Below are 18,195 nucleotides of genomic sequence, written 5' to 3'. Positions count from 1 at the left end.
TCACTTAGTCGCGACGGCACTTATACACAGACTTTTGATTCTTCCGCGCACCCTAGTCTCGGTTCACAATTACTGTAAGTTCTCTTATCTGGGACTCAGGCTATTTTCTATTCTGCCGGTTATCAGGCTTTAATAGGTTAGTGGTAACTTTCACTGGTATTGTTCTGGCCCTCACTTTGTCACTATTCACTGTTATTTTCCCGTCTTGATTGTTCATGGTACAAGGGGCGTCACTATTTACCCGTGTGTCCTGGGTACAAATCACTCTGGTGTTTGGGCGTGAGGGGAAGGCCCTAGGGGGAGCCTTCCTGTAGAGGGCAATACACTGCCCGCAGGGGAGTCATTGCCCGGGTCCTGGTCGTCGGTGGAGTACAAGGAGGCCCTCCTGTCTGGGGGCCTCGACCTGAGAGGAGGCCCCCGTACTGGAGCCTCGTTGGTGGGGTGCAGGGAGGCCCTCCGGTCTGGGGGCCTCGACCTGAGAGGTGGCCCTCGGGACTGGGGCCAAACAGCTGTAGGAGGCGGGCCTGTCGCCTCTGGCTCCGTGGGGAGAGAGAGCCTGGGTTGCCCTCACCTGGAGGCTGCTGGTCGGGCCTGGGGGTCCTAAGACTGCGGTCGCCTGTAGGGGGAGGCGCCGACAGGAATGAGCCACGGCACCATCTCCGTCGGGTGTCCGGCAGGAGCAGGGATCTCCCAGGGGTAGGCGGTAGGACCTGGATTGGGCCTTGCCACCACTCCGGCAACACCTCCGGGGCAACACTCCCGGATGGTGACAAAGGGCATCCCATGCAGCTGAGAGGGAAGGGGTCGGCCGCACAAGGGACTTCCTGCATCGAGAGTGCTTTCAGAGCCACGAATGAATGGCGTACAGTGGCCGCTCCTTCCCCGTCACATACAGTGGCCGTGAACGCGGTTCCGTGACTCCTAGGGCACACAGCTGAAGGGCGTACAGTGGCCGCTCCTTCCCCCGCATGTACAGTGGCCGTGCTGGCGGTGCTGCTCCCGCAGGAGGAAAAGGCAGGAGAAGGGTACATGGAGTCCGTGTCCTCTCCAGTACGTACTGAGGCCGTAGCCTTGGGTCTGCTTACCCTGGTACGTACTGCGGCCATAGCCATGAGCCTACCCGCCCTATGAGAAGCAACTGAAGGGCATACAGTGGCCGCTCCTTCCCCATCACGTACAGTGGCCGTCGACACAGTGTTGCTCCCTTAGGAGGAAAAAGCAGGAGAGGGGTGCACAGAGGCCGCGCCCTCTCCAGTACGTACTGAGGCCATAGCCGAGGGTCTGTCTACCCTGGTATGTACTTTGGCCGTAGCCGGGAGCTTATCTACCCTTAGAGAAGCAACTGAAGGGCGTGCAGTGGCCGCTCCTTCCCTGTCACGTACAGTGGCCGTCGACGCGGTGTTGCTCTCGTAGGAGAGAAAAGCAGGAGAGGGGTGCACAGAGGCCGCACCCTCTCCAGTGCACACTGAGGCCGTTGCCAAGGGTCTGCTTACCCTGGTGTGTACTTCGGCCGTAGCCGTAAGCCTACCTGCCCTTTGGGAAGCAACTGAAGGGCGTACAGTGGCCGCTCCTTCCCCGTCACGTACAGTGGCCGTTGACGCGGTGTTGCTCCCATAGGAGAGAACAGCAGGAGAGGGGTGCACAGAGGCTGCGCCCTCTCCGGTACACACTAAGGCCGTAGCCGAGGGTCTACTTACCCTGGTGTGTACTTCTGGCCGTAGCCTTGGGCCTCCTGCCCTTGGGGAGGTAACTGAAGGGCGTACAGTGGCCGCTCCTTCCCTGTCACGTACAGTGGCCGTCGACGCGGTGTTACCTGGGACTGAGTCTTGTTCAGTCCCACCCCAATTCTGGTGACGGCTGTCCTGCTTGCAAGGTCGTTGCCTCTTTCCGCTTACCTGGTGTTGGTGTAGTTGCGGGGAAAAGGGACTCTGAAAGTAGTGTCCTGGTGACCCTCTTGTACTGGGTCACTAACCCCACTGTTGTGTCCTCCTGGGGTGGTGGTGTGGTAGCGGCTCGGTGGTCGGGTGGGGGGTTACGGGGTGGGTGGTCCGGCGGCGGGTATTTTAAACGAAGCGGTGTTTGAACAATAGAGCTCTGTAGCTGGCTTTATCACGCTCCACCAACAAGCCAGTCCATCCTAGCTCACTCTCCACCAAAAGTTTGTTGAACATAAACACTCCACCGAAAGTGCCAGCATCCACACACACACACACACACACACACACACACACACACACACACACACACACACACACACACACTGCTCGCTGGCGCAGTGGTAACGTTCTCGCTTGCCATCTGGTAGATGGGAGTTCACGCCTCGCTCAGGTTGCGAAAAGTTTCACTGACGAAGTGGGTGGTTACTGTCCCCCTTGAGCAAGGGGACGGGTGTGTGGGTGTGTGAAGGTCACAGCCTTGCCTAGATCGGACTATATGAGCTCTCAGCTCCCTTCCGGGAGGGTAAAAAAATGACGATCACGACCATCAAGTGATCCTGACCGATCCGGTGAATTACATACACACCGCTCGCTGGTGCAGTGGTAACGTTCTAGCTTGCCATCTGGTAGACAGGAGTTCGCTCCTCGCTCAGGTTGCGAAAAGTTTCACTTACGAAGTGGGTGGTTACTGTCCCCCTTGAGCAAGGGGACGGGTGTGTGCGTGTGTGAAGGTCACAGCCTTGCCCTTAGATCGGACTATATGAGCTCTCAGCTCCCTTCCGGGAGGGTAAAAACTGACGATCACGACCATCGGGTGATCCTGACCGACCCGGTGAAGTACACAATCGTTTTTCTCCAAAAATCTCCCACAGTCTGCTGGGTATCCAGTCTCAGGAGGAGTTGTGTGGGCCCTCCATCATAAGGACGTGAGGCAGGAGCTGGTGTGATCGATGAAGTGATTAATAAGATTTTAGCATAAACATTTCAACAAGAGAAAGGGTTTTTTAAAAGTAAAAGAAGAAACCAAAGACGAGGAACTTCCAAAAATATTCTCACTCTTGCCTTAACAGGGGCGTGCGTACATAGCTTTTCGTGTAGGGAGGAGAGAGTTTACCTTACAATCGACGTGAATTACTGTGCCATAGTAGGCTCCAACTTTGCCTCACGAAAATTATTATGAAATTCGGTAATTCCAGATACTTAAGAATACCTCATATCACCCTGCGAAATACACTATGGACCCCAAGAGGGTCATAGCTCCCATACTGGGAACCACTGCATCACACCATCAAGCATCTTCATGGATGCAAAAAGAATGGCGTATCAAAATATACTAGATTTCTGCAACGCTATGTCAATACTTGTCAATAACAAGTGAGATGAGAGAGAGAGAGAGAGAGGGAGGGAGGGAGATCCTATTTACCCTACTCACACCACATGGCATTGCCATCTAAGCTAACCTAATTTTGTCGTGTTTTATCCTGACGTTGTTGAGATGTATTTAAATAGACCGTCTTTTTAAGGAAGTGTTCGTATCCTTGCAATTTTTGTCTGGAACGTTGTGAAGGGTCAATATGCGTATTCCGTCTCATTACTAATTTCAAAATGCTTTACTCACATATTTTTTGTGGATGATTTGCAGATTTTTTTTTTTTTTTTAACACGAATCAAAGACATACGGAAGCTGGTATGCGCAACTGCGCATGCGCCCTAGTGCAACTCGGAGTCTGCCTGTTTTTAAATTGTTGAGACGGTGTTTACGTTTGAATTTACCCTTTAACTTGACCACGTTTTTAAATTGCTGACCAGAACTCTGTCAGCTTGTCAGGTAGGTGTTTCGTTTTTCACATTTCTGTATAGTTTGCCTGTTTGTATATATGAACCAATAGATATTGTCTAACTCGGCCTGTTAGGTGGTGGTAAATCAGAGATGCAATTTCACTAAGACCAAAGATTTTAAATTGCCAAGGAGAACTACAGTATATCAAATACAGTAACGGGCAAGTTCTTTCCTTCTCTGTTCATTCTTCAGGAACCAAGATAGTAAAATGAAGTAAAAATCGGTCAGGTAAGTGCTGTTTTTATCATTTATTCTGTTCTATTATCGCTTCAACGAAAAACACAATTACGAGATTTTGATCCCTTTTTTCTGTATTTAAGAAAATCTAAGACACTTTTCTTCTATGGCAGTTACTTCCCAAATGACTTATTGCACTGAAGGTTAGGTCAGGTTATCTTCAAGAGTGAAATAAAAATAATTTGTGATAAAAATGCCATACGGTAGAAAAAAGTGTTTTAGAATTGTCTGAAATACCACAAAAAAAAAAAAAAAATCAAAATCCCGAAATTGTGTTTTAGGTTGAAACTATAATACTGTACCATTTATTCTAACTAGGCCTACATGTAATTGAAGTTATAAGGCAAGGACATTTCAGATGGTGTTTGGATCTAAAATGCTCTTAAACTTCACCAGACTTTTAGAGTTCTGTGTAGATTTTTTTTTTTTTTTTTTTTTCCAGCATGTGAATATGATAGCATATGTTGACCAGTGCAACTCAGCCTGCTTTGACTTACTAAGATGGTGTTCAGAGTTTAAAGTATACTTAATAGTTTGAAGTAAGTTTTTGTAAAGTTTGCAGAGCCACGTCACCAGTTCTGTGAAATGATAAAGGGAATCAGTATGTTGCACATTCCTAGGTCAATCTTTTTCTGTGAAGTTTCTTCTGCAGAGATATTGTGGGGGTCTTTAATGTGGTGTTATGGCTTTGGAAACATTTAACCCACTTTTTTTTTTTTTTTTTTGACAAAATAAACAAATGAGTGAATTTCAGACCATTTTAGGCATTAACCTGCAATGTACCGAAATGCCATATAGCCTAACCAAGATCAGTATCATATGGGCCTAATTGAGACCAGTTTCCAATATTATAATTAGCCATATCTAACCAGACCTTATGTAATGTAACTTAGTCTAACCTAATATAGTCTAGCCCAACCTAATGTGACTTTATTTGACCCAGCTTAACCAGAATGACTGGGTGGCCAAATCAATCTACCACTTAGTGTTTTCATAACAGAGAACAACACTGTCCTGTTTTATAAGGAGTCAGTGGGGTAATTTTTGGGTTTGTTATTATTATTATAGATAATTTTATTATGGAGATTTTTTTCAGACTAATCCACCTCAAAAACAGTACCTTAATATGAAAAGCACTTCCCAAACGAAAAGGCCATCATTAGTGAGATTCATGTAGAAAAGAGCTGTAACATACTTTACTCCGTTCTAACCTTAGGGTAATTAATCCCTTTCTGTGGGGGTCAGTAATACTCCTGAGGGGCCTTTGTGACAAGTGTCATAGTTGAAAGGTGTTAGCAAATGATGGTTATAAAATGCAAAACATCCATTCATCATCCAGTCCTATGTTGCCCCATGAGGAGCGTAGGAGCCCGGGGCTAGGCAAGTTGGTCCTGACATTTAAGATGAGAGTGTCCAGCCTCACTCATCCCTGAGTGACATTATATAAGCAATAAACTGCAACCTTCCCTTGGATATAAACCTTCACTGACTCAATCTGACTGGAGCTCCGTAATTACCCACTAAACCACCAGGCGTCAAAATTTGGTTATATGGTTACCACCCAGCATAGTAAATGGTTTCTTGGTGTACAAGGAACCATTTGGCTTGTCACTCAGTGTAGAGTCACCCATAGGCAGAAGGAAGAGGAAAGAAAGACAGAAGAGGGGGTGTAAAGTCACCTGTAGGCAGAAGGACGAGGAAGGAATGAAGGAAAGAAAGACAGAAGAGGATGGGAGGAAAGAAGGATGGAGGAGAGGAAAGGACAAACACCTGAGAGCAGCACTACATTGAGTGAGTGGATGGTGAGTGCCCAACTCAAAAAATACATGAACTGCAGTTGTGGCTCCTGCTTAATATAATCAGAATTTTGTTTTCAGGATGGTGACTGAGGACAGTAACAAGACTATTCCAGTCCGAGTGGCAGTGCGAGTTCGTCCCCTGAACGTTCGTGAGATGCGAGAGGGATGCCAGGAGTGTATTGATATTACACAGGGGACATCACAGGTAAGGGGTTGGTCCCTTGTGTATGATAATGAGCTGTATTCTTTATTCTTTTCATCATCATCGTCATCATCCACTCCTACATTGCCCCATGAGGAGTGTAGGAGCCTGGGGCTAGGCAAGTTTGTCCTGACATTTAAGATGAGAGTGACCAGCCTCACTCATCCCTGAGTGGCATTACTTGAGCAATAAACCCCAACCACCCCATGGATATAAACCTTCACCGGCTCAATCCAATTGGAGCACCGTAATTACCCACTAAATCACCAGGTCCCCAAATTTGATTATATGGTTACCACCCAACATAGTAAATGGTTTCCTGGTGTACAGGAAACCATTTGGCCTGTCACTCAGTGTAGAGTCACCCACAGGCAGAAGGAAGAGGAAAGAAAGACAGAAGAGGGAGTACCGTATAAAGTCACCTGGAGGCAGAAGGACGAGGAAAGAAAAACAGATGAGGATGAAAGAGAGGAAAGGGCAGACACCTGAAAGCAGTTCTACATCGAGTGAGTGGATGGTGAGTGCCCCCACCTACACGTGTCAAGTTTTTTATTTTTGCAGCTGCTGATTATTCTGTTTAGTATAAGAGAAGATTCTGGAGGAGGATGCCTTCTTGTGATTGCACATATTTAACTGTGTGTGTCCAATTATACAAACAGCCCTGATCTTCCTCCCTGTCCCAAGGAAGGAAGATGGTAAACTGTTGGATAGAGCAACTACAGCCTGCACTTTGTTGATTTTATATTCAGATGAACCTAGAGTCACAACAACCAGAATGGTAGTGGGCCCTGTCCTGAAGTTCATTTCAAATTAAAGTTACCGTACTGTAGTTACACTGGACCATGAGTAACACCTTTCCATACCAGCCTATGGTCTCACAAACTTCTTCGCTGTGATTCGTATTTGAACTGGACTGTGATAGTGTCTTGAATTTTTTTCTTTCTAGTGTTTGATTACTTGGTTTGAGTCTACAGTATTAACCCCTTAGTCCCTGTGCCATATGTGAGTGATTCCAGGAGCGTAGGCCTATTGAAAGGGTTCATTGCAGATGAAATTAACCCTTTCTATTTAGTACAGTCGTTCTGTTTTATGAAGGCAGTTTGGGTGGGGCGATCTGGGACCTCACACTGTTAGCTCTGTTGTCACATCGCCGCCGATACACATGTAATTATTTGTGCTCACATCTCTCTCTCTCTCTCTCTCTCTCTCTCACACACTCTCCTATTTTAAGCCAGTAACTGCTGTACTTGTAAATGAATTTTAAACACTCTGTACAGATGTAATTCAAGAAAAAAGCTATAGTATAGTACAAATCTCATAAGACTTGTCAGCGTTGCTTTTGCGACGTTGTCAGGTGGTGACACGAGGGACAGGCCTGCGTGAGTGGGTCATACTCGGTCCGTCTCCTGCCATGGAAGCTAAAAAAAAAAAAAAAAAACACCTATACACTTTTACCTCAGGGGTGGTGTGGAAAAAAAGTCAAAAACAAGAGAAAAAATAAAGAAAAAACAATTAGTAGTAGTTAATATAAATATGAGAGAGAGACGATGTGGCAACAGAGCTAACAGAGTGAGGTCCCTGAGTGCCCCACCCAAACTGCCTTCATAAAATAGAACAACTATAGTGGATCAAATTGGAGGTAGCATAGGAGACTTTGTGGCATCTCTTCCTAAGCAATTTACAGTGATTCCTTGGTTGTTGTGCATAATTAGTACTGTGCTTAGTACGCAATGACTGAAGCACAAAACCTAAGGGATATATTCTCATTGGTAGTGGGCACTACACTTGTAAACCCAAATTTTCCTTTAACAACAGTTTAAATCCACTGAATACATACTGTACTGGGTGGGCCAAAAGTCACAATCGGATCATTTTCTCATACATGCACATGAGGGAAAACCTTCAGTGTTTGTGAATTACCTCGGTTGAACAGTTAAAAGCAGAAATTCGTCGTGTCTTCACCACAATCACGCCTCAGGTGCTCAAGCGGACCAGGAGACACTCTTGGCTGCAAATTGAACTGTGTAAGTAAAATGCTGGCCAACACACAGAAAAGCTACTCCTATGATTGCAGCATTGCTATGAGTATTTTAGATAATCATGGTCATTTTATCACATGTCATTTTTATGTTCAGTAAAGTCATTTTCATACATTTCCACTTTTTACAACTGTTACATAAGTAGATCCTACATAAAGTAGATCCAATCGTGCCTTTTGGCCCACCCTGTATATACTGTTTTAGGAAGTATCAGAAACACACACGAGTATGGTTAGTTTAATAGAAAATGATGAAAAAGATACAATAAGGAGGAAACCCATACCATACAGAGACCTGAGATGGGCTTAGGTAGGGATTCTGAGGCTAATGGGTGGAGAGTTAGTGGTCTCCTCCATCTGGGATTAACTCCTGGACTCCTGGAGTAGGACCTTATCTTTGAATCCCTCAGAGCCGTCAGAAACCACAGATTTTGCATCATCATTTTCGGCAGAAACCAGCTCAGTTGTACGATAACTAAGTTTTTTATCCAAAAAATGAGCGATAATGGCAGGGTTACAGATTTTCATCTAGCACTTATAATGCAAACCGCTATAACTAAGTGCGTGATAATTGAAGGATCACTGTGTTTTTCATTTTGCTCCTAAATTTTTCCTCTTTCTTTAGGGAGGCAAATAAATGAAGGTGGATTGAGTTGGGGGAAGGCAGCTCATTAGTGGAGAACAGGGTGACTTGGAAGCATGTAGAGTGTGGTCACCTCCCGTTTCCTCTGGGATTAAGTGTTTTGGCGTACCTTGATATTATTTACATAAATAGTTCTTTTATCAACATAGATAGTGGTAGGTGGTGGTGACCATCATCCACTCACTTGATGTAGTGCTGCCTACTTCTTCCTTAGCCTTTATCATTCTTTTTCTGTGCCTGCCCTCCTCTCTTCCTATTTCTTCCATCTTTCCTGTCACTTCTTATTTTCTTTCCTTTATAGGTGGCTTTACATTGAGTAATAAGCCAAATGGTTTCCTGCAAGCCAAGAAACCATTTACTACGCTGGGTGGTAACCATATAACTAAACCATACATGCTCCCTACGTGTCAAAAAGTGGGTTGGTGGAGGGTTAGTGCCCCTCCCCATAAAACAAATAACTCAAAGTCAAATGGTCACCCCTTACGGGATTTTGGTGTCGGGCAATAGATAGATAGATAGAGCAACATAGATTGCTTCAGTAATGTACAAGAAGGATAAACCCTTTTGGGTTGCAAATATCTCTGTACCTCCAGTCTAAAAAATCAGATTTTTGACCAAAAAATGAAGGTTTGTAAATTTGGAAAAAAATATAATATTCATGCAGAAGGAACTAATATGCATAAGTCTACAAAATATTAAGGCTCTGCTGTACTTACCATACAAGAGCTGTAACAACGATGGGAAGTTGTGTAGCAGGTGGTGTGAGGTGTCACAAATAAATGCATCTCTGTATACAGAATGATAGAGAAACACTCCTACTAACCTAAACTCATAAATTTGTGTTATATCTTCTCATTTGGATTGTCCAGTACCCAGGAAATGAGTAAATATTGAAAGAAATACTGATTACATTCACAAGGTTCCTGCCACAGCTTTGAGATGCTCTCACATAGACAAGCCGCCATCATGGCCAGGAGACCCATACTGATAAAGCAGCAGTTCTGACCAGGAGACCTGAAAGAGTTAAAGGATGTAACTTGCAAAATAAACTGCTGTAAAAGACGTGCTACCAGGTTTTCCTTGCCACCAAGAAAACAGAATAGTACTATACACCTATCAGAATAAACAATGTTGATGTTGTGGATGAAGACTTATCTGGACAGCCCAGTAGATTGTAGGCTGAAGTTACCCTTCTGTAGCAGTTTTCCAACCTTCCAGAGAATAGTGAAGGACTGGAGTTGAGGGAGGATTATATTGTATTTGGTAGTCAGGCACCTCTGCTACCTAGTTATATCATTACCACAAAGTGAAGACATCCTTCTCCATTGATTGCCAAAGAACAGTGTGAAATTTGTGAATCTTGGTCATGATGTTTAACCTATTTTTTTCTTCTCCCCCCTCAAATCAGGTAGTCGTACGTGGGACAGAGAAAGCCTTTACCTATGACTATGCTTATCCCTCCGATTCAACACAGTATTATGTGTATGAGACCGCAGTCAGGAATGTAGTCAAGAATTTATTTAAAGGTGAGTATAGTTTTTGTAATAAAAATAGTAAATCTGTATCATGTGGTACCCATTTTTACATTAAGTTGGGGTTAAAAAAAAAAAAAAAAAAAAAAGGCTTAATGTTTCAGTGCTACCTATAAAGCAGATTTGTCAGGTTCCCCGAGTTTCAAGCACCAGGCAACCCTGATTGACTGGATTTTTTTTTTTTTTTTTTTTTTTTCCAGCCCAAGTCCTCACTTTAGTAGGGTATGTTTACTCCTTTTATTCAGAATAAAATATGCATAAATCTTAACAAGACTACAACTTGGCGATGTTGGCCTAAGATTAGACAAACTCCGGTAAGGCACACACCATGGGCATGGCCAACACATCCCATGATGCCCCTTTGAGTTAGGTATAATTTTCATCAGTATTTTCAGTTTAACATTAAATGTAGAATGGGTCAGATGGGTTCACCTGATAGCACTCCTCCACCTTGCTTTTTGTGCCAACTCCTTTAGTAACAGCGCACAAGTCTGAAGGTGTCAGTATCGTGCCCTGGCAACCTTCCCATCAACAGTGCATCTGATTTTGTGTATAATATGGTACGTGTGTGATTTGTGTATAATACGAAATCAGACTCACTGTTGACTGTTAGGTTGCCTTTTACGATAATGACACCTTCAGACTCATGTGCCGCGACTATAGTAATACCTCTAGATCTGGCAGTACCTCTACTGTAGATCTTGTGTTAATTAATTTATTGTTTTCAGGATACAATGTGACAGTGTTGGCATATGGGCAGACAGGCTCAGGCAAGACACACACAATGGGGACGGCATACACAGCCCAAGATGCCCCCGAGGAGGAGTCCGGCATCATACCCAGGGCAGTCAAGGATATATTTGATGGTGTAGCTGATCATACAGACTGTGAATATATGGTTAAAGTGTCATTTATTGAGGTAAGATTATTTGTACATGCAATTTTACAAGTTTCACCATCTTATCTACTTGCCATTCTCTTAATTGACCATAGCATCAAAGTGCACCCTCTTCTACATTATCATCAACAGCCCTCCCTACTTCACATCTTTCACAGATTACATTGTTTCTTCTCTTATCCACTTTATGCATGCCATCACCATGCACATTCCTCAGTAATCCCATTTCCACTGCCCTTACTCTTGACTATCCATTCTATCATTATCGTCTCAGTGTATTTGAGCTCACGAATATCCTCTTCCTTCACTGCCCAGGACTCACCACCGTACAGCATTACACTCCTACCACACGCAGCATACAAGGACCCTGTAGCACAAAGAGAGAGCCCTTTCAGTGTCAGGGGAGCCAACAGCCCACTGAACTCTTTTCAGCCATCCTTTACCTTAGCCTCAGAATTAGCTCCAGCTCCACCTCCAGAACATGTCTCCTAATTGGAGCATTCGCAGTAAGGCATAGATACTGCATACTGCCAGATTTTCTAATTTCTGATTTTATTTTGAGGGCAGTGCATAATGCTCCCATATGAGTGTTTTTTCATAATAATATTATGTACAAATTTTTCTCATTCATTTAAGGTGAGCTCCATGCCTAATAATGAGGTCAAAAAATACTTTGTGGTGTTTGACCGTTTTGTGGTGTTGGCTATATACGTTAAAGGATGAAGATTTAATGTTTTTACACATATGTACGGATATTTCTTGATTTATACTTTATACTCCCAGTGGTCACCAACAAACGTATTCAAAGAAAAAAAGTCATTTTACCAGTTAGTCACTGCCTGCAGTACGACATGCTGTACAGATCAAAACACAGCCACATATTTTCTCAGATGTTTCCCACACTTTTTTCTTATTGGTTCTTTCATGGCAGATGGGAACTTGCCCCAGCCTCTGACATCTCTCGCGCCCTTCTTTCTTGTTATCTTCTTTCCTGAGTCCAATCTGCAGGCAGCCATGGTACATATAAAGTTTGTCATATAGAATGTTGACAAAAGTCTGATGACAAACGCTCGTATGCCAGGTGTCATGGAGCTCTGGAGCTGAGACCGAATCCAGTATTTTTTTTTACAGCAGATATCTACCTATCTATCTATTGCCAGACGCCTCAATCCCGTTCGGGGTGGCCACAAACAAAAGTGCCTCCACGTCGCCCTGTCCTCCGCCATTTCACTGCCCTGCTCCCAACTCACACCCCCCTCTCTCATATACCTCTCCACCCCATCCCTCCATCTCATCCTCGGCCTCCCCCTCCCTCTCCCCCCCTCCACCTCACTCACATACACTCTCTTAGTCAGTCTTTCACCCTCCATCCTCTCTACATGGCCAAAGCACCTCAATGTGTTCAGTGTATTACAGCAGATAAATATGCTAATTTGACATGACAGCAATATCCATGACTTTACATTGGTGTGAGTTCATATAAAGATGATTACCGATATAGCTCCTTGGTTGTCTATCTATCTATCTATCTATAGCCCGACGCCCTAATCCCGCAAAGGGTGGCCGCAGACAAAACGCCTCCAAGTCACTCTGTCACCCACCATTTGACTACCCTCCCCCCAACTCACCCCCCCCTCCCTCATATACCTCTCAACTCCATCCCTCCACCTCATCCTCGGTCTACCCCTCCCTCTCCCTCCCTCCACCTCACCTACATACACCCTCTTAGTCAGTCTTTCATTCTCCATTCTCTCCACATGTCCAAACCACCTCAGTGTATTTCTCCTAATCTTCTCAACCACATCCACATCTATCCCACAACGTTCCTTCACTTCTTCATTCGTCAACCTGTCCCTCCATGTCACTCCACATGCTCCTCTCAAGTAACTCATTTCCACTGCTCTCACTCTTGACTTGTTCCCCTCTTGCAAGGTCCACGCCTCGCTTCCATACGTCAGGGTAGGGATCACAATACTATCATGCAGTGACTTCTTAACTTCCATACTCACCTCCCTATTTCTCATCACTGCTTTCAGTGTACCAACAACCTTCCTTCCCTGCTGTACCCTTTCACGTACTTCATCCCCCAAAGTTCCATCCTTACTCATCACACTACCCAAGTACTTGAATGCACTCACATTCTCCATATCCTCACCATCCAACCTCACTGCACACTCTGTGATTTCATTCCTCTCAAACACCATAACCTTACTTTTGTTTACATTAACTTTCAGCTTCCTCCTCCTACACACTGTCCCAAATTCATTCACCAAACCTTGCAACTCCCATTCATCTTCACTCAACAATACAGTGTACTGTATCATCAGCAAACAGCAACACCGGAAGCTTCCAAATCTCACCCTCATTCATTAGGGCCAGCCCCACATCCACTGCCCTACCTTGCACCTCCTTTACAACCCCATCCATATATATATTAAACAGCCATGGAGACATCACACACCCCTGTTTCAGTCCCACATTGAGATCAAAGAACTCACTCAGCTCACCATCCTCTCGCACCGTAGCCCTAGCTCCCTCGTACATACTCTTTACAGCACTCAACAATTTCCCCTCCACTCCATATATTCTTAATACCTTCCACATACCTTGCCTATCTATTCTGTCATAAGCTTTCTCCAAGTCCATGAAGGCAGCATACACTTTCCTTCCCTTCTCTAGATACTTCTTCACTAAACATCTTAGAACAAATATCTGATCTACACACCCTTTTCCCTTCCTAAATCCCCCTTGTTCTTCTCCAGCTAGCTCCTCTGTCATATGCCGAACCCTATCAATGAGTAACTGATTATTATTTACTTTATTCATAACAGATTCTAGCAATGGTTATATTGATTGGTATTTGGAAGTATAAGCCGTATTACTTGTATCATCTCTAAATAGTGATACTCTAGACGTATGTTGGCTGTCATTTTTATCTCAGATAGTGAAAAGTTCCTGCATATGTGAGTTGACATATTCTTTGCTGAGTTTGTTCCTTTGACCACGTGATCTCAGTCCATGAGAACTACAGTTTCTTTAATGAATATATTATTTTTATCTTTTAACACATTTGCTGGTGACCACTGGTATATTTTGAATCCATCCATCCATCCATCATTTAATCGTAAAAGTATAAATCAAGAAATATTTGTACATATGTCTGTCTATCTATCTATATACCTAGACTGCTTCCCCCAAGGAAAGGGAGGTAGCCGAGACAGGACGACACACTGTCCATTTACTCATCCATTTAAACACATTCATTCACATCTTAGCCCCAAAGGGGAGAACGGACAGATCCTCACCGCACCACACCGCACAAGGGTCAACTGCGCAATGCAATCAGTGACATCCGCAGCAGGGCCCGACAGCAGAACTGGTTTACCCCTGCCACATCATAACATACCCATCCCCTTACCCGCACCTGACCTGACTAGCTGATCAGACCAAATGCGGGAGAATATCCCCTCAGGGCTGCGTCATCACTTATTTATTCACAATTTCTCTCCATTTATTTCTGTCACGCACAGCCACTCTTCCTTGCTCAACAGACATCCCTCTCACATCCAGCGCTCTCTTCACACTATCCATCCATCCTATTCGTGGTCTTCCTCTCAGCCATACACCTCTCACATCAGATCTAGTTATCTTTTTCACCAATCGCTCATTATCCATTCTCTCCATATGCCCAAACCATCGCAACACCCTCTGCTCAACTCTACCAGCCATCTCCTGAACAACTCCAGTTCTCCTTCGCACTTCATCATTTCGCACCCGATCCATACGCGTCACTCCACACATACTCCTCAGACACCTCATCTCCATTACATTCAAACTTTTCCTCTCTGCTACACCCATATTCCATGTTTCAGCCCCATATAATGCAGTTGGTACCACAACACCCTCATACAGCCTTCTCTTTACATCCATTCTAAGCGAACGACATTTAAACACTTTTTTCATTCCTCCCAGCACCTTTCCTACTTCATTTATTCTAAACTTCACTTCTGCATCTATTCTTCCATCCACAGCAACATGTGACCCTAGATATTTAAAACAATCTACCTCCTCAAGCAACTCACCATTCAAAACTATATTCATCCCCCTACCATCTGTCAACCTCGTACACTTCATCACTTTACTCTTATTCTCATTTACTTTCAAATTCCTCCTTTCACACACCCTTCCAAACTCCTCTACCAACTGTCTCAATCTCTCCTCTGAATCAGTCACCAGTGCAGTATCATCTGCAAACAGCAGCTGCTTCAGATTCCAATCTCCACCATCAACATTTACCAGACTCAGACCACCTAAAACTCTTGCATTCACCTCCCTTACAACACCATCCATGTAAATATTAAACAACCAAGGTGACATCACACATCCCTGTCGCAGCCCCACTCTCACGGGAAACCAATCACTCACAGCATTTCCCACTCTTACACATGCTCTACTATTTACATAAAAACTTTTCACCCCTTTTAGTAACCTACCATCAAGTCCATACAATCTTAAAACAGTCCACAAAGCCTCCCTATCAATTCTATCATATGCTTTCTCTAAATCCATAAATGCCCAAAACACATCCTTGCCTTTCGCTAAATACTTTTCACACACTTGTCTCACAGCAAACACCTGATCAACGCATCCCCTCCCTCTCCTAAAGCCACACTGCTCATCACTAATCACTCCCTCTGTACCCTCTCTAACTCTCATAATTAACACTCTACCATACACCTTACCTACAACACTCAACAGACTTATACCCCTAAAGCTAGTACATTCATACTTATCACCCTTGCCTTTATACAACGGGACCACACAAGCACTTGCCCAGTCAATTGGCACCATACCTTTCTCAAAGCACACATTCAACAATCTTACTAACCAGTCAACAATAGTCACTCCACCACCCTTCAGGCATTCCACAGCACACCCATCCATACCTGCAGCTTTCCCTGTTTTCATCTCCTTTACTGCCTTCTCCACTTCCTCCTTCGTGATCAAGGAATCATTCAACTCTCCCAACACATTTATTCCTTGCACCCTTCCATCCGCCACAATCTCAGCCACCCTTTCCTCCTCTACATTTAATAATCTTTCAAAATACTCTGCCCATCTCTTCCTTACTGCATCCATCTCATTTAACATCCCTCCATCCTCTGCTTTTATTCGTTCTTCCTTCCCAGACTCTCCCTTTCGCACCCTTTTCACCTCCTTCCAAAACATTTTCTTATTCTGTTGAAAATTCTCTGTCAGCCGCCTACCCCACGTCTCATCTGCTGCCACTTTAGCATCACGCACAGCCCTTCTCGCTCTATTCCTCTTTTCCTTATACCTTTCATATGACATCTCATCCTTCCTCTGCAGCCACACTTCATATGCACGTCTCTTCTCGGCCACAGCCATACTTACTTCCTCGCACCACCATTCACTTCCTTTTCTTACACCACCACCCACACGTCTCACACCACACACCTCTTCTGCATGCCCCACCACAGCACTCTTAAACAACTGCCATTCCTCCTCCACGCTGCCATTTTCCCGATCTTTCACTGCGTTCCACTCATCTTTCAATTTCTCCTGATACTCTATCTTTTTCTCTCTTTTATCCAACTCACTCACTTTCAAAACCTCCCTGCCACACCTAACCCTCCTCGCTTTCACCCATCTCTTACCTACTGTTAACTTTCCCTCCACCAGGTATTGGTCAGACATACCTCCACCCTCCCCTCTTAGAACTCTCACATCCAACAATCTTCCTATTACATTCCTAGACACAACCACATAGTCCATCAAAGCTCTATCAACAACCCTTCCACCCTCCTGTCTCACCCATGTTTACTTATAAATATCTTTCTTCTCAAACAGCGTATTCCCAATCACCATCTCTCGCTCAACACACACATATAGCCAACACCACAAAACATTTGAGCAACATTACAAAGTATTTTGTGACCTCATATTAGGCATGGTGGTCACCTTAAATGAATGAGAAAAATTTGTACATAATATGAGCTTGAGGATGAGTTTGGGAGAATGTGTAAGAAACAGAATCTAAAGGTGAATGCAGGGAAGAGTGAAGTTATGGTCTTTGAGAGAAGTGAAGTCAGTGAATGTACTGTACAGTGAGGTTGGATGAGGAGGAATTGGAAAATGTGACTAGAGTGCATTTAAGTACTCGGGTAGTGTGATTAGTTAGGATGGAAGTATAGAGGGTGAAGTGCTTGAAAGGGTACAACAAAGAAGAAAGGTTGCTGGTTCCATGAAAGCAGTGATAACAAACAGGGAAGTGAGCATGGAAGTGAAAAAGTTACTACATGACAGTACTGTGATACCAACTCTAATGTATGGAAGTGAAGCTTGGACCTTGTTGGAAGGACACAAGACACAAGTCAAGAGTGAGGGCAGTGGAAATGAGTTATTTGAGAGGAGCACGTGGAGTCACATGGAGAGACAGACTGACAAATGCAGAAGTGAAGGAGTGTTGTGGTGTGGATGTGATAGGAAGTGTTAGGAGAAATAAACTGAGGTGGCTTGGCCATGTGGAGAGGGTGAAGAGTGAGAGACTGACAAAGAGAGTGTATGTGAGTGAGGTGGAGGGGGGGAAAGGGAGGAGGAGGCCAAGGATGAGGTGGAGGGATGGAGTGGAGAGGTATATGAGAGGGGTGTGAGCTGGGAGCAGTTCAGTGAAATGGCAGGGGACAGGGCGACATGGAGGCAGTTTGTTTGTGGCTACCCCTTATGGGATTAAGATGTCTGGCAGTAGATAGATAGATAGATATTATTCTGAAAAAACTCTCATATGGGAGCATTATGCATTGCCCGCAAAATAAAATTGGATATTAAAAATTCTGAATGTATGTATGTCAAGTTCAAGTTTGAGAAGGTGAAAGTGGCCGTGATTGTAACATATGCACCATGTGATGAGAGGAGCGAGCGAGAGAGAGAGAAAGACAGATTTTGGGATGAACTGGATGAAACAGTGAAAGAAATGCCCAGGAGCTATAAAGTGATCGTAATGGGTGATATAAATGGAAGAGTAGGCACTGGTCTTGAGGGTGACATA

The 18,195-nt window shown here is 44.3% G+C and overlaps 1 protein-coding gene across 1 annotated transcript in view; it reads left to right on the top strand.

Moving 5' to 3' along the window:
* Positions 1 to 5,892: 5,892 nt before the first annotated feature.
* LOC145414975 (chromosome-associated kinesin KIF4A-like) overlaps positions 5,893 to 18,195 on the top strand; it is a 144,307-nt gene continuing 132,004 nt past the window's right edge. Inside the window, exons 1-3 of the mRNA XM_080284389.1 lie at positions 5,893 to 6,018; positions 10,105 to 10,222; positions 10,957 to 11,147. Of these exons, the coding sequence (XP_080140515.1) occupies positions 5,893 to 6,018; positions 10,105 to 10,222; positions 10,957 to 11,147 (435 nt within the window). The remainder of the gene's footprint in view (positions 6,019 to 10,104; positions 10,223 to 10,956; positions 11,148 to 18,195) is intronic.

This window comes from Coenobita brevimanus, chromosome 101 (assembly GCF_032717465.1).
Source record: "Coenobita brevimanus isolate Jiangsu-jjx chromosome 101, ASM3271746v2, whole genome shotgun sequence".
In the NCBI taxonomy this organism is placed as follows: domain Eukaryota; kingdom Metazoa; phylum Arthropoda; class Malacostraca; order Decapoda; family Coenobitidae; genus Coenobita; species Coenobita brevimanus.
Note: the sequence above shows the minus strand (reverse complement) of the source record. Positions and strands in the feature narration are given on the sequence as shown.